General features: G+C 41.7%; 1 protein-coding gene across 5 annotated transcripts in view; it reads left to right on the top strand.

The window, feature by feature from the left end:
- LOC133408972 (membrane-associated guanylate kinase, WW and PDZ domain-containing protein 3-like) overlaps positions 1–12,038 on the top strand; it is a 144,475-nt gene extending 132,437 nt beyond the window's left edge. For 2 of the 5 annotated variants that reach the window (XM_061688414.1, XM_061688423.1), the window contains 11 exons: positions 2,192–2,223; positions 2,733–2,991; positions 4,624–4,718; positions 4,878–5,070; positions 6,146–6,343; positions 7,047–7,232; positions 7,333–7,426; positions 8,327–8,372; positions 8,514–8,675; positions 8,775–8,913; positions 10,985–12,038. In XM_061688414.1, the coding sequence (XP_061544398.1) occupies positions 2,192–2,223; positions 2,733–2,991; positions 4,624–4,718; positions 4,878–5,070; positions 6,146–6,343; positions 7,047–7,232; positions 7,333–7,426; positions 8,327–8,372; positions 8,514–8,675; positions 8,775–8,913; positions 10,985–11,898 (2,318 nt within the window). In that variant the 3' untranslated portion in view covers positions 11,899–12,038. Of the gene's footprint in view, positions 1–2,191; positions 2,224–2,732; positions 2,992–4,623; positions 4,719–4,877; positions 5,071–6,145; positions 6,344–7,046; positions 7,233–7,332; positions 7,427–8,326; positions 8,373–8,513; positions 8,676–8,774; positions 8,914–9,191; positions 9,265–10,984 lie in introns of all 5 variants that reach the window. The other 3 variants (XM_061688439.1, XM_061688432.1, XM_061688445.1) reach the window with 2 other exon arrangements.
- Positions 12,039–14,422: the final 2,384 nt, after the last annotated feature.

The following is a 14,422-nucleotide window of genomic DNA, read 5'->3' as shown; positions in this document are numbered from 1 at the left end:
CAGGCAAGTGTGGTGGACCAGGAAGTGGCAATGATTAGTAAGGGGGAAGTTAGAAAGGCATTAAAGAGGATGAAAAATGGAAAGGCAGTTGGTCCTGATGACATTCCTGTGGAGGTATGGAAGCATCTAGGAGAGGTGGCTGTGGAGTTTTTGACCAGCTTGTTCAATAGAATTCTTGCGCGTGAGAAGATGCCTGAGGAATGGAGGAAAAGTGTGCTGGTGCCCATTTTTAAGAACAAGGGTGATGTGCAGAGCTGTGGGAACTATAGAGGGATAAAGTTGATGAGCCGCACAATGAAGTTATGGGAAAGAGTCGTGGAGGCTGGACTCAGGACAGTAGTGAGTATTTGCGAGCAACAGTATGGTTTCATGCCCAGAAAGAGTACCACAGATGCATTATTTGCCTTGAGGATTTTTATGGAAAAGTACAGAGAAGGTCAGAAGGAGCTTCATTGTGTCTTTGTAGATCTAGAGAAAGCCTATGACAGAGTACCCAGAGAGGAACTGTGGTACTGCATGCAGAAGTCTGGAGTGGCAGAGAAGTATGTTAGAATAATACAGGAGTGTACGAGGGCAGCAGAACAGCGGTGAGGTGTGCTGTAGGTGTGACAGACGAATTTAAGCTGTAGGTGGGACTGCATCAGGGATCAGCCCTGAGCCCCTTCCTGTTTGCAGTGGTGATAGATAGGATGAAAGATGAGGTTAGACTGGAATCCCCGTGGGCCATGATGTTTGCAGATGACATTGTGATCTGCAGTGAAAGCAGGGAGCAGGTGGAGGAACAGTTAGAAGGATGGAGGCAGGCACTGGAAAGCAGAAGAATGAAGATTAGCCGAAGTAAGACAGAATATATGTGCATGAATGAGAGGGGTGGTGGGGGAAGAGTAAGGCTACATGGAGAAGAGATAGCAAGGGTGGAGGACTTCAAATACTTGGGGTCAACCGTCCAGAGCAATGGTGAGTGTGGTCAGGAAGTAAAGAAACGGGTCCAAGCAGGTTGGAACAGGTGGAGGAAGGTGTCAGGTGTGTTATGCGACAGAACAGTCTCTGCTAGGATGAAGGGCAAAGTTTATAAAACAGTGGTGAGGCCAGCCATGATCTACGGATTAGAGACAGTGGCACTAAAGAGAGAACAGGAAGCAGAGCTGGAGGTGGTGGAAATGAAGATGTTGAGGTTTGCTCTCGGAGTGACCAGGTTGGATAAAATTAGAAATGAGCTCATCAGAGGGACGGCCAAGGTTCGATGTTTTGGAGACAAAGTTAGAGAGAGCAGACTTTGATGGTTTGGACACGTCCAGAGGAGAAATAGTGTGTATATTGTTAGAAGGATGATGACGATGGAGCTGCCAGGCAAGAGAGCTAGAGGAAGACCAAGGAGAAGCTTAATGGATGTCGTGAGGGAAAACATGAGGGCAGTTGGTGTTCGAGAGGAGGATGCAGGAGATAAGCTTACATGGAAAAGGATGACGCGCTGTGGCGATCCCCTAAAGGGACAAGCCGAAAGGAAAAGAAGATGTCATGTTCATCCTCAGTTTATAGTCAAGGTGATCTGAAAGGCTCATGGAGCATGTGTAGTTATGTTAACAAATATGATACATATCTTTAAACGTACAAAAGCTATGTTTCCAACAATGCATTTTCTTAATTGTTCTTATCTTCTATAAAAGTGGAGTAAGACTTGGCGACACTAGGAACTGACAATAGTAGAGAATCACTGCAGTATGGTTTCTTCTCTGTGTTTCCAATGCCCGAGCTTGTATTGTCCGACTGGTAGAATAGTGCCTCCTACAGGCTGCATCCAATTGTGGCCCACTGGCATCTGAAATGGTCACTTACCGAGCTTTCAGACAGTTCAGTGTCAGAAAAACAATCCGACTAAATGTATCCAGGAGCTGATGTCCAATGTCATATCAGTAAATACATGTTCCTTGCCAGTGTTGTGGTATGCTCAGTTGTTTAACAATGTTCAAAATACCAGGATTCCTTCGTCTTGTAAGGCTGCTATTGAGATAGCTGCCATCAGTGGTCACTCTATAACTGTACTTTAGGTGGATTCTAAAGATCTGCTTCAAATTGTAACTCAATCCTCAACTGCTTATTGCAATACCAACACAACAGGTCAAAGTCAATGCAAATACTCAATATGTACTGTAATCATCAAACATCTTGACCTATTTCTTTCTGCTTCTAGGTCAGACATCACCTGTGAAATCCTTGAAACCAGTAAGTTGAAACACGCAAATGTGTCTTATTGGTCCGAAACTAATAAAGCTTACTAATAAATACTAATAAAGCATACAGTCGTAGATGATCAATCCAATCCAGAATGATAACGCATTCATATATTCAGTGCACACTGTGTGTGCTTCATTATTCTGGTAGCACACTTCCTGCAGGCTCAGATTTCCCCAAAAGTATGCTGCTTTCTGGCAAACAGCAATTTCAACATCACTTTGTGCTCAGCTGTTCGAGATGATATGCCCTATTTAACAGCTTGTTCCCGCATTGCTCCTCCGTGCTGCACTCTTAAAATAGCGGGCAGCTGAAGCAGCAACAGGCTTGCTCATGCTGGTTTATTGATTCCTTGCAGAATGTGTGGCTACACTTGGCGCTTAGTTACTGGGGCTTTCTGCTGTGAATATAAATCACATTGTTCGATGATGTACTGTATTTCCCAGGGGGATATGTGTTTTTGTTGTTTTAAATGTTCCTATGCGATTCCTCTGTTGCAGTGCACGGCACCAACATCTCAGTTTGCTCCCCAGCATGTACCCCAACCTACATTCCAGCCTGCTCCTCAACAAACTCCTCACCACATCCACACTACTACTGTCACACAGTTGCAGCGACCGGAACTGAACAACAGCCCAGAGACTCTCGGTCATGCAGAGGTGCCTCCTAATCCGCTCTCCAATGTCATGCGCTCATCTTCCCCCAAACCAGATGCTTCGGAACTATACATCAAGTCCAAGGCTATGTTGGATAGCCAGCGTATGTGTATTTTTTTTTTTAAATGTCATATATAACACATAATATTTTGTCTCAATTGTCGAAATTATGTTCAAAGTATGCATGTAATTGGAAGCTTGAGTTCATTTCCACATCTTCATTAACTTCAATAATACTAATATCACTGTTCTTCTAATTGTTGGCTTATTACATTCGATTATTTTGAGTTAGAGCTCAATGTCAAGTAATTTCATACTTGTTACTTAGATAGCATCCAGCATCTACTATTTGGGGTCATCGCCAGAGTTAAAAACTCTCTTAGAGCAGAAAATATATAATTCAAAAGGGGTTGCAGTTGTGGTTATCTGTTTTAGCAAAATTCTCATTTTTTGAAAGCAGGTGTGCAGGAAAAGCTTTACACAGTAGTGTAGCTTTAATGTTTGGGCTGTATCCATTTAAAAGGAAATACCAAATTGTCTTTCAAACAACACTTCCAGGGCGAATACAAAAAACAACAAATAACGTAATTTCTCATGTATAATACGTTCTCGAGCACAATACGCACCCTCAAAATCGACCCCAAAAATCAGGAAAACCCTTCTACTTATGTATAACTTGCACCATCAATTTATTGCTATCGATGCTCAAAACATGCGGTATTATTCGTATTTTATTAAGTTTTTCAAAGAAATATTCTGCTCAGTGTGCATATGCTGATTTAATTTTATTTTATTTTTTTTAATCAAATGCTTGTGCCACCTCCTCACAATTTTTACTCGTGTTCTCATAAAAACAATGAACAAAGACCATGCTCAATGATACAGTGAGTATAACATTTTAATAGTACTGTTGAAAGTAGTACAGTCTTAACCGGTAGGCTGTGACTGGGTGGCATGTCGGCTCTGTCCTCCAATGACTGGGCAAGTACATAGGAGTTATCAGAGTCCACAGCGTTGGATGAATCAAGGTGTTGGTTAATAGTTAGTGTATAGTCCACCAGGCATTGATTATTCAACCGCCATTGTGGTGCAAGTCTGGAGATGCTAGCAGCTGAAGGAATTAGCTGCGGAAGCTAGCGGCAGGAGCTTGCTAACTTCCGTAGCAACGCAGAGTCGTGATCCAAGAAGGAATAGCCAACTGGACGCTGCATTGCGGTGGAAAATAAGCGGTGATATACCAAATATGTAGGGGAAAAGAAGATAGCAAGTGTTGTTGCGATGACGTAATACACGTACACGTTGGTCCATGACCCGGATGTCCATCCAGACAGAGATATGATATGATATGATATGATATGATATGATATGATATGATATGATATGATATGATATGATATGATATGATGTCACCCGTAACGATGTCATAATTCTCTGGTGAGCAGCCAAAAATTACATGTCTTATTGGAATGAAAGTACACCTTTTTCACCGGTATATGTTTGTACAATGTGAAAAAAGTTTTCCATTTTCCTTATAGCTATGTATAGTACGCTCTTATCAACTTTTGAGGATTTCTTTGGTTGGGGAAATGCGTATTATACATAAGAAATTACAGTAGTTTATATGTTATGAAGGGTTATGTTTTGTTGGATGCGATTGTGTCAAATTAGTGAGTTTCTTTCAGCCCTCTTGTCATTGCGTATTAATGCACTGTTTAATAAAAATGTTTCTCTGCAGCTTCAAACACCAAGGACCTAGATGTGTTCATCAAGAGAAACCAAGAGTCAGGCTTCGGATTCAGGGTCCTTGGAGGCGAGGGACCGGAGCAGCCGGTAAGTGTGTCGCTCATTCGGTCTCCGCTCACCACTATACAGTATGTCCAATTGGTGTAGATCGAGAGAACAGGAAGCCATTTTGCCTGCAGTAAATCCATATGTATCGGGTAAGTTACAGTACATTAAAGTATCTGTGTTACATGTTTATGTTCGCAGGTGTACATCGGTGCCATCGTACCGCTGGGTGCAGCTGAGAAGGACGGGCGTCTGCGTGCGGGTGATGAGCTGCTTTGTATAGATGGCGTGCCAGTGAAAGGCAAATCTCACAAACAAGTACTGGAATTGATGACCAATGCCGCCCGCAATGGTCAGGTCATGCTAACGGTCCGCAGGAAACTGACACATTCAGGTGAGTCCACTGTCATTTCTCTGAGGGTAAAAGTAACATTAAGTAAATAATTGTATCTCAAAATAAGAGTTTTTATCAGAGTTAATGCTCATAGTTCACTGACATCCTGTACTTTTGTGGTGTTTAATATTGGTGGACACGCCAGGACAAGTGCCTGATTTCCTAAAGGTTTGCATGTGCAAAACGGGCGCTAACTTGATTGCGCACGTAAACAGAAGTGGAAGCTGATCTACTAACCGGGATAGCGTCTGCCAAATGGGCAAAATAGCCATGCAATTATTTTTCAATGTGTGGTGAAGGTTAAGTGTAGTAAAAAAAAATTAATAATAATTTAAAAAATAAATATATTTTTTGTTAATTCATCTTGCCATTCTACAATGCAGTGGGACTTAAACCTCAATTTACCATGTGGGAGGTTCTGACCTCTAACAGTCTCAAATGTCAACCAATCCTCTTAAGGAATTATTTTTCTGTATAAAAGCAAAAACCACATTGATTTTCACAACACAAAAAGATGTTTGTTCAATTTGTAGAAAACCCCTTAATTTTTTTTAAACACAAATCAATTAAAAAAGATTAAGATCATACAGTAGATACATTGTCATCTGTCAAATACAGGTTGATTTAATAATTTGAAGGATATACTGGAGGGCACATAGCTCTGCCAAGTTTTATACAAAAGGAATACACTTCCATTAGGATTTGGAAGGTTGTAATCTTCTTACTAACTAAAACGAACAAATAGAATGAAATAGTAAGGTTCGAATCTCAGCTCAGGCCCTCCAGTGTGGCGTTCTCATGTTCATACCGTGCTTTGCATCTGTTTTATCTGGGTACTCCGACTTCCTCCCACACTCCCCAAAAAATGCATGTTAATTAAAGAATGGTTGTTTTTCTATATGTGCCCTGCGATTGACTGTTGACCAGTCCAGAGTGTACCCTGCCTCTCGCAGAAAGTCAGTTGGGATAGGCTCAAGTTCACCCGTGACCCTAATGAAATAGAAAAACGGAATGAATATAATAGAAAATGGCTGGATGGATGTTTCCAAGTACTGTATGTGTCTGTATGTGTCAGATGGCAGCTGCTGGGAAGAGGATGGTGGGCAGCAGCAGCCTGTGCAGGTCGGAAACTCTCCTACGACCCCCCGAGGGGAGCCTCTGAGGGCCGCCTATCCCTCTCGACATGAGTCCTTTGAAGTCACTCTGCATCGTAAAGAGAATGAAGGCTTCGGCTTTGTCATCCTCACCTCAAAGAACAAGCCCCCTCCTGGAGGTCAGACATGAGTATCTTTGTTAATGCGATCTGATCATGTTTAGTTGAGCTCAGGTTATTTTGACCCGATGTATAAATGTGGAGATTTGGGTCATTCCAATTGACAAATAAGTACATTCCCGTTCTAGACTCGTCTTCAGCTCTGAGTTGATGACCAGTTACTTCTGACTCTTTTTGTTGCATATTTTACTTCATGGCCCTGCAGATACAAACTGAAAATGTTGTTTCTTCCCAGGAACCCAAAATATACGTTCACTGCACATGTATTTGAGAAATATTTCTGATAGTCAAGAGAGTAAATAAATGGTTATGATAAAGAAAGTAATGATAAATGTATTTTGTATTTATTAATTAGTCATTAGATTATTCATAATTGCTTAATTTATAATAAAGACCAAAATAGACATTCATTTATTACAATTACCATGAATCAAAAAGCTTCATTCAAGCATACTCAACACTTAATAAAATAGTTAACTGTTTTCATCCCTACTGTATACCAGTGCAGCATCTATTGTGCTGATTTTTAAGAAGGTAGAAGAAACTTTGAGCTCACTTGGATAAAAGGAACTGCCGGTGCGTTGGGCAAAGTTTCAACTTTTTATTGCTTTAAGAAATTTAAATGTCACAATTCTAAACCTGACGTGTTTTCTTCTCACTAGCAACTGAAATGTGATGGTCACTTGTTTTCCACGTGTTTCAGTAATACCTCACAAGATCGGACGCATCATTGAAGGCAGCCCTACCGACCGTATGGGTCAGATGAAGGTGGGCGACCGAATCTCTGCTGTAAACGGTCAGTCCATCATAGACCTGTCACACAACGACATTGTCCAGCTCATCAAGGAAGCCGGCACTTCAGTTACCCTCACGGTTGTACCTGAAGACGGTATGGTCGGCTTGTTTTGTCTTGTTTTCATCACGCTATGAGGCTCTGTTTTTCATGCATTTGTCATTTGGGAATATACATGTGGCCTTTGCTCTAACAGACAGCATGCCTCTGTCCACAACAAACTCAGCCATGCAGAGTCCGTCTGTGCATCACAGAGCTGTTGGCCAGCAGCCTCCCAACTATGTGGACAGGTACAGGTACACCATGAAAAGACCCTCAAATGGGGATTGTAGGCAAATTAATAGTACCTCCAATCTTCTTAGTGCAGCTTGTGGTTCGTGCTGTTCTGTGGCTCACACACACACACACACATACGCAGAAAGACAGAAAATCCCCTTCCACCTCTGCTCGAATGGTGGAGCAGAGGGGAAGAAAAAAAAGATGACAGAGCAGTCAGGCTTCTTCTTATGATGCACTTTTCTTTTTAAATCTGCAGCAGCAGTTCCTAACCTGTTCAGCATTCCAAGTTGACCCATTAAGCGCCACTGCAGAGCCAATGAAGATGTAATCTCTTTGAGCACAGAAACGTTATTGCAACAAGCTCAGCTGTTTAGTGGATTCAGTAGAACTTTGTCATCACATGGTACAGATGTAGATACTAAAATAGCCAGGAGGCTTTAACTTCATAACATTATTAAACCGGTTTTCCTATTTTGATTGCATAACATAGCGGTAAGGAATTGCTGATTCAGTCAGTTTCTAAAATGGGTTTTTGGGATACCCTGGTGGCATTTTGCGGTATTGCACGGTGTACACTGAGCATCCATCCATTCTTTCTCTGTACCGCTTGATACATTATTTTGTTATTATAGTGTTGAAAAAGTATTTGAACAAAACATTGCATCTGAAGTTATTCTATCAATATAGTTTTTTTCTTGGGAAAATAGTCCCTTGCATATTGAGGGAGGTTTCTCAAATGGAGGTGTTTGAAATGAGTCGTGATGAAACTCTAATGAGGCACCTCATTGTAGAAATACGGTACTTTATATGCACAACATTTCTGTATGGGAGAGGCTTTAATGCATGGATTACTAAGACTGTAGACAAAATGCCACATATTTACGTGGTGTTTATTGTCTGTTCTGGCTCAGGAATGGTGACATGGGAACACTCAACCCTCCAGGCTTCAAGCAGGTGAGACTGAATTTCTTCATTTTTGCTGTGGTTTCTCCTCCTTTGTTTGGTTGCTCGGCTCTTATAATGCTGTCTCAGCTCAAGGGAATTTTATTTCCCAAGTGCCTATGATACATTTGTATTTTTTATTTTTTTTTTTGGGTGGGGGGCTCAAATCGCTGCGAAAAGGACTGTTTTGTGGTGGAACTGGATCGTAGCCAGCGGGGTTTTGGCTTCAGTCTGAGGGGAGGTAAAGAGTACAACATGGGCTTGTTTATCCTGCGCCTGGCTGAGGACGGACCTGCACTTAAAGATGGACGAATACATGTGAGTTTTTGCCATTTGGATCGGAATTAAGATAACACGCACTCCAACGTCTCTCATGACCAAAAAAAAAAAAAATCAATGTATAAATGTGCTTCTCAGGTAGGCGATCAGATTGTAGAGATCAATGGTGAGGCCACTCAGGGCATCACGCACACTCGGGCCATCGAGCTGATCCAAGCGGGAGGCAATAAAGTTCATCTGTTGCTCCGGCCTGGCCAGGGTTTAGTTCCTGACCACAGTGAGTGACCCCCGACAAGCACGTACTCACACCTAGCCATGCACTTACTGATCTCTAGTGTTTAGTATCGGCCCTTCTCCTTCTTCTTCTTCTTCTTCCTCCTCTTTCCTCTTCATCTTCTTCGTCTTCTTCTCATGCATGCGTTGCAAGCTTTCTCTCTCTCACCTCTTTTATGTCTTCAGCTCTCAAGCTCTCTCATGCTCCTATATCTGACTTGCCTTCTCTGTTTTTTTCCATTGGCGCGGCTGTCTGTTTCTATTTATCTCTTCCTCTTATAGGTCTGAGCTCTTCTTCCACCCTGTGCTTCTACATGAAACCAGAGCATCACTAAAGGCCTCACTGCTTTTCTTGGTCTGTCCCTAAATAACCGCGGTAAAACCTTGTGCTCCTCTCCTTCTTCCCAAGTGATCCAACTGCTGCCAGATTTAAGTTTTGTTCTCTGCTCCCTCCTCTCACCCGCCATCAAATTAATAGACCAGTTGCCTGTGACAACACATGTAATTAGGTTCTGTACTTGGATGGCTAAACCAAAGCAGTGAGTCCTCGAAGAACAAACAGGGCTGCAGGGGTTATCAAGTTGTTATTGTGGATGCCACTGAACACATGCCTCTTCCTGACAGGGAATAAGGGATCAAGACCCCTGATTGTCATAAACATTATTATTATTATTATTAAGCTTTACACGACCAGGATTTTTGGGGCCGATCACCAATCAGCGAGTTTAAAAAAAACAAAAAACATCATCGATCCGATCACAAGATGGAGCAATGTGTCTATTTAAATGACTTTTTCATTTACTGTATATACTTGTGTACTGTATACTGCGTACCTTCAAAAATATCTTGTCAGGTCATCTATTCTAATCACTCAGGTCAAACGAACATTACAACATGACAGAAATTATGGGTGCTAACTTACTGTAATCAAATTACTATATTGTAATTCAATTACTTCACACACACCGAAACTTTAGAGCATGATTCAACACAACACCGGTACAACCGTTAGTGCTAGCACCGACTTGCTAGGCTACATTTAGTTTTTTTGCAAGCCGTCTTGTATTAAAAGTATGTAAACATACCTCTAGCAAGCCTTAAATTGAAGTCTACTCCCGACCACCGGTGACCACCAGCACAGGGTTTTCCCCATTTTGTTCTTATAAAACACACACCGCAATCGATTATTATTGTCATGGCTGTGATAACGATGATGTCATTGATCGGCTCCGCAAAAGACATTTGCTCCACGTCGATGTCATTGATCGGCTCGGTGAATTATGACGTTAAAGACGATCAGCATAAAATGCTAATTATCGGCCGATACCGATCAGGCCGATCAGATCGGTGTAAAGTGTAATTAGTATTATTATTACAATTATTATTATTACTATTATGGTATAAAATGTTTTTAGAGTCCACACGCTCGTCGTGACACACAGATCAGTATTAGTTGGATTAATGATATTATGAAATATGATTAATTGCCCGTAGGCATGACTGTGAGTGAGAATGGTTGTTTGTTTCTATGTGCCCTGCGATTGGCTGGCAACCAGTTCAGGGTGTACCCCGCCTCCTGCCCGATGACAGCTGGGATAGGCTCCAGCACACCCGCGACTCTAGTGAGGAGAAGCGGCTCAGAAAGTGGATGGATGGATTATATCGTGGTGGTTAGGGGAATGGAACTTAGAGCCCTATTGGTCAATGGCCAGATGAGATAACAGCAAACGATCAGCAAGGGTAGCAAGAATCTGTGTGTGTTCACTGGCATCAACCTATCGCCACAAAAGTAGACATTTCCATGAGTTGTTGCTCCTGGAAATCGAGCACATTAGCAGCAGCAATCGTTTTTGTGTCTGCTCTGTGCACACTTGTGGCAGTGCAAAGTGTTGCAACACAGTATTCATCTCTACCAAGCTAAATATTGCACAGAAAGCAAAGTGCATTTTTGAACATATTGCGCCTCCGATGCATGACATTTTTATTTTCCCTTAAATGTCCAAAATATCCCAGTAAAGGCTGTGTTAGATTTTTCAGATGGCAAATTATCTTACTTTTCACTGCTTGATTCGCAGGTTCGAAGGACAACGTATCCATCCCAAGCTCAAGCTTGCCCAAACACTCTGTAACTGACAGGGAGTTATTATCTCCGGCCTCTCCATCCTCTGTCACCATCTCTACCTCAGAAGTGTCTCCATCCTCACCCCCAGTAACCGTCCCGGAGGAGTTCTCCAGAACAGAGCTACGGTCAGTCGGCTCTCCTGGCGCCGGGAGGGAGCATGCACGTCAAGGTAACAGATTAAGAGGACAGCAGGTTTCCAACAAGCGTACCACCAGCCCCGGCACCCACACCAGGAAAACGAGCCGGAGTGACTTCAAGGCTACCAGTCCCAAGAGAGCCAGTGAAAGCGGGGTAGATCGTGCTGACAGCTCCCAGAGCCCCAGAAAAACAGAGCGGGGATCCTCAGAGGATATGAGCAGAGATCGAAAGCATGAAGGGCAGAGAGAACGCCGCTCCTCCAGCCCCAAGAAGAGCTCCAAGAAGGACCATGACTCTGTTGTGCCTTTAAAGAACCAGGAGGAGCCCCAAAGCCCGCGGCGCCCAGCGGGCCAGCAGCCCCCTGGAGAAGGGCGAAAGTACAAAGATGAGCCTGCAGCTCATTGGCAGGAGAGGGGCGCTACGGAAAATGAGTGCCACAAGAGGGGCAAAAAGGCTGAACAAGAGACGGTGCCACCAAAGTCGCATGTGCACAGGGAGCGGTCAGGATCAGGCGGGGACACGCTGAGCCGCAGGGGTGCAAAAGAGAAGGAGAGTAGGTCCCACAGGTTGCCTGAAGATGTGAACAAAAAGGACCCCAGGGGGTCCAGCAATAGCATCCAGGACCCTGGCTGCAATGGGACCTCCACCAACAAGAAGTCTCCCATCACACCAGGTCCATGGAAGGTTCCCAGTCCTAGCAAGATCCATTCCCAGGTGGACACAACATAGAAAGCATACAGTCAGAAAATATTTTGTTTTTATCATGACCTATGATTTAGTTTCGCCCAATTTGTCTGGCTCAGTGTGGCAAGGCTGATGTCTGTTTCGACACGCATGCTGGAAAGAGCGTGGAACAGGCCGTCCTGCTTTTGAATCTTTTTTTTTTTTTTTTTTTTTTTTTTTTTTTTTTTTTTTTTTTTTCCCCCTCCCCTCCACGTCATTACAGACTCCGGTTTGAAGAAAACTTGCATTTCCCCATTCACTGTGAGACTTGGATGAAGGATCTGATTTTGTCACTGTGAAGGCTCAAGGCACATTCTCGTGGTCACGGATTCTGTTGCTTGTGGATGTATTCATATTCGTGTTGGATGAGTCATTAGGTGTTTTTTGACAACACTATACTATTGGTGAGCTGGCTGCTTCCATGTACATTGAGGTTCAGCCTCTCATGATCTTATCAACGTGTTGACAGCCTTTTTGTGGAACTTTTGCCACACCTCAGCAGACCGGACACTTGTGCTTATCTTATTGTTCTAGTGTTTGTTTCATCTGTGTTAATAATAATGTAACTTATTGAAATTGTAACTGTCAGTTGACATGCTAAGTCACTTCACTTGTCAGGTCTTAAAGTTAGAAAGAGAATGTGGAGATAACCATTACAGTTTAAAATTACAAGAAAAAAAAAAGCCTTCGTCAATTGGGGGGAAAAAATCTATACTAGCGAGATCTGCCTATATTTGTTTTTGGGGTTGCCTATGCTCACGGTTGTTAGAAAGGCACAATGCGAATGCTGCCGCACAAAAAAGAAACACACAAAGGGATAATGTGGTGTTAAAATTACTGATCAATATTTCCCTGAAGATTTTACAACTGTAAGTACTGCAAAATCTATACATTCTATTTCTATGATTCTGTGATCCATGACGGGTCAATTTAGCAGCTCTGTGTTTTATGTGATGTGGCTATTGTGTGTTTGCAAGCTTTTCCATGTCGCTGGAGCACTGACTTAATAATATACGGGATCTGAGCATTATTTATCAAAGTGTTTACGACATACTGACACAGATTTTAGATGAATGGAAATAACAGAGCTTGATTGTAAGAAGTGAGAGCTTCAGCATTCTTAAACAGTGCTTATATATTTTTCAGCCAACACATGTAAATGTTTTCTTTTTTCACCTTACATTTGTCACTAAATTACTCCCATTATAATTTCTTGAGTCAAAAAAATGAGGCTTGTTTTCATTAAATTCTTGAATTGACACCAATATTATAATGTACAGTATACACAATTATTTGTAGAGGTTTTCATCCACTCAACATATATCAATATATTGGGGAATAATATCGATTACTCACAGAATCAGAGACATGATACTTTTCAGTAAGCTGTTAATGCGTTGAGTTCCTCTGTGACTCATCATTGACTTTTTCTGAGAATGACTCGACTGGGAGTGAAAAATGAGACAGTTCATCAAATGAAGTCAACCAGTGACCCATGCTCTTAAAATAACCTCACTATTAACTTTGTTGGGGTGAATTTAAACCTGCACTGATGTTGCTGCTCTTGAGCACAGTCATGTCTGGTGGCTCGCACACTTTTATTCACACGAGATGCTGGTTGCCACGTGCAGCATCAGACTGCCTGTGGAAGGATGTACAGAAGAAACTGTCTGTTGCATCACTTACAACATTTTTTTGTCCACTCGTTGTTAATATGTTTGACCCCTGTGCTGTTTATCGTGCATTCCATGACCATGTATGAGATTGTGGCCTTGTATCACTCAAACACATATAAGAAATATATAGTTTTAACATTACAGTTGTAAATGTTTCTATATTGTACAGCACCTGTATAAATATTTGCCTTTGTGGAGAAAAACTATCATCTGTAAATTGTTTCATTATTTTTTTAAGGGAACTGACAGGAAAAGATATACAATTGGTGAAATAAATAATCTTCCATTCTGATCATGCACTGATGAATAAAAGGTTTACTGAAAAAGAGAAGCATGTGTTGGTATGTTAAGCTAGGTGATGGAAAACACAGACGTGGCATTCTTGAGCCTTTTGTTCTAAAAACATTCAAACGAATCTGGCTATGTTCATGTGTTTTCCAAAGTGACAAGAACGTGACTTCAATTCACAGTTACAGGGTGAGCAGAATTTCAAGTTTTATAAATACTGATGAAAATTTTTTTAAATCATCCTAATAACTAACTATTAGGCCAAAGCAAGTCAGCACAAAATCTAATAATAAATGGTGATCAACATTACCTAGCCCCAAAAAGTACAAGGATCATTTACCATTGTCCTAAAGTGGTCTTTTGCAATCTGTTTGCCGCTAGTCTAAACAATGTTTTTCTCCGAATATGCCTTCATTTTTTATATATATATTCATCCATCACTATTTTTAAAAGATAGCTCTTGTTCTATTTTCACACATTTTGAAATGTTCACATGACATTAGCAAATGGTTATACTGTATATCTTTACTGTACACCTAATAATAACTATATAGTTGCGAATACAG

The sequence above is a fragment of the Phycodurus eques genome, chromosome 1, assembly GCF_024500275.1.
Source record: "Phycodurus eques isolate BA_2022a chromosome 1, UOR_Pequ_1.1, whole genome shotgun sequence".
In the NCBI taxonomy this organism is placed as follows: Eukaryota; Metazoa; Chordata; class Actinopteri; order Syngnathiformes; family Syngnathidae; genus Phycodurus; species Phycodurus eques.
Note: the sequence above shows the minus strand (reverse complement) of the source record. Positions and strands in the feature narration are given on the sequence as shown.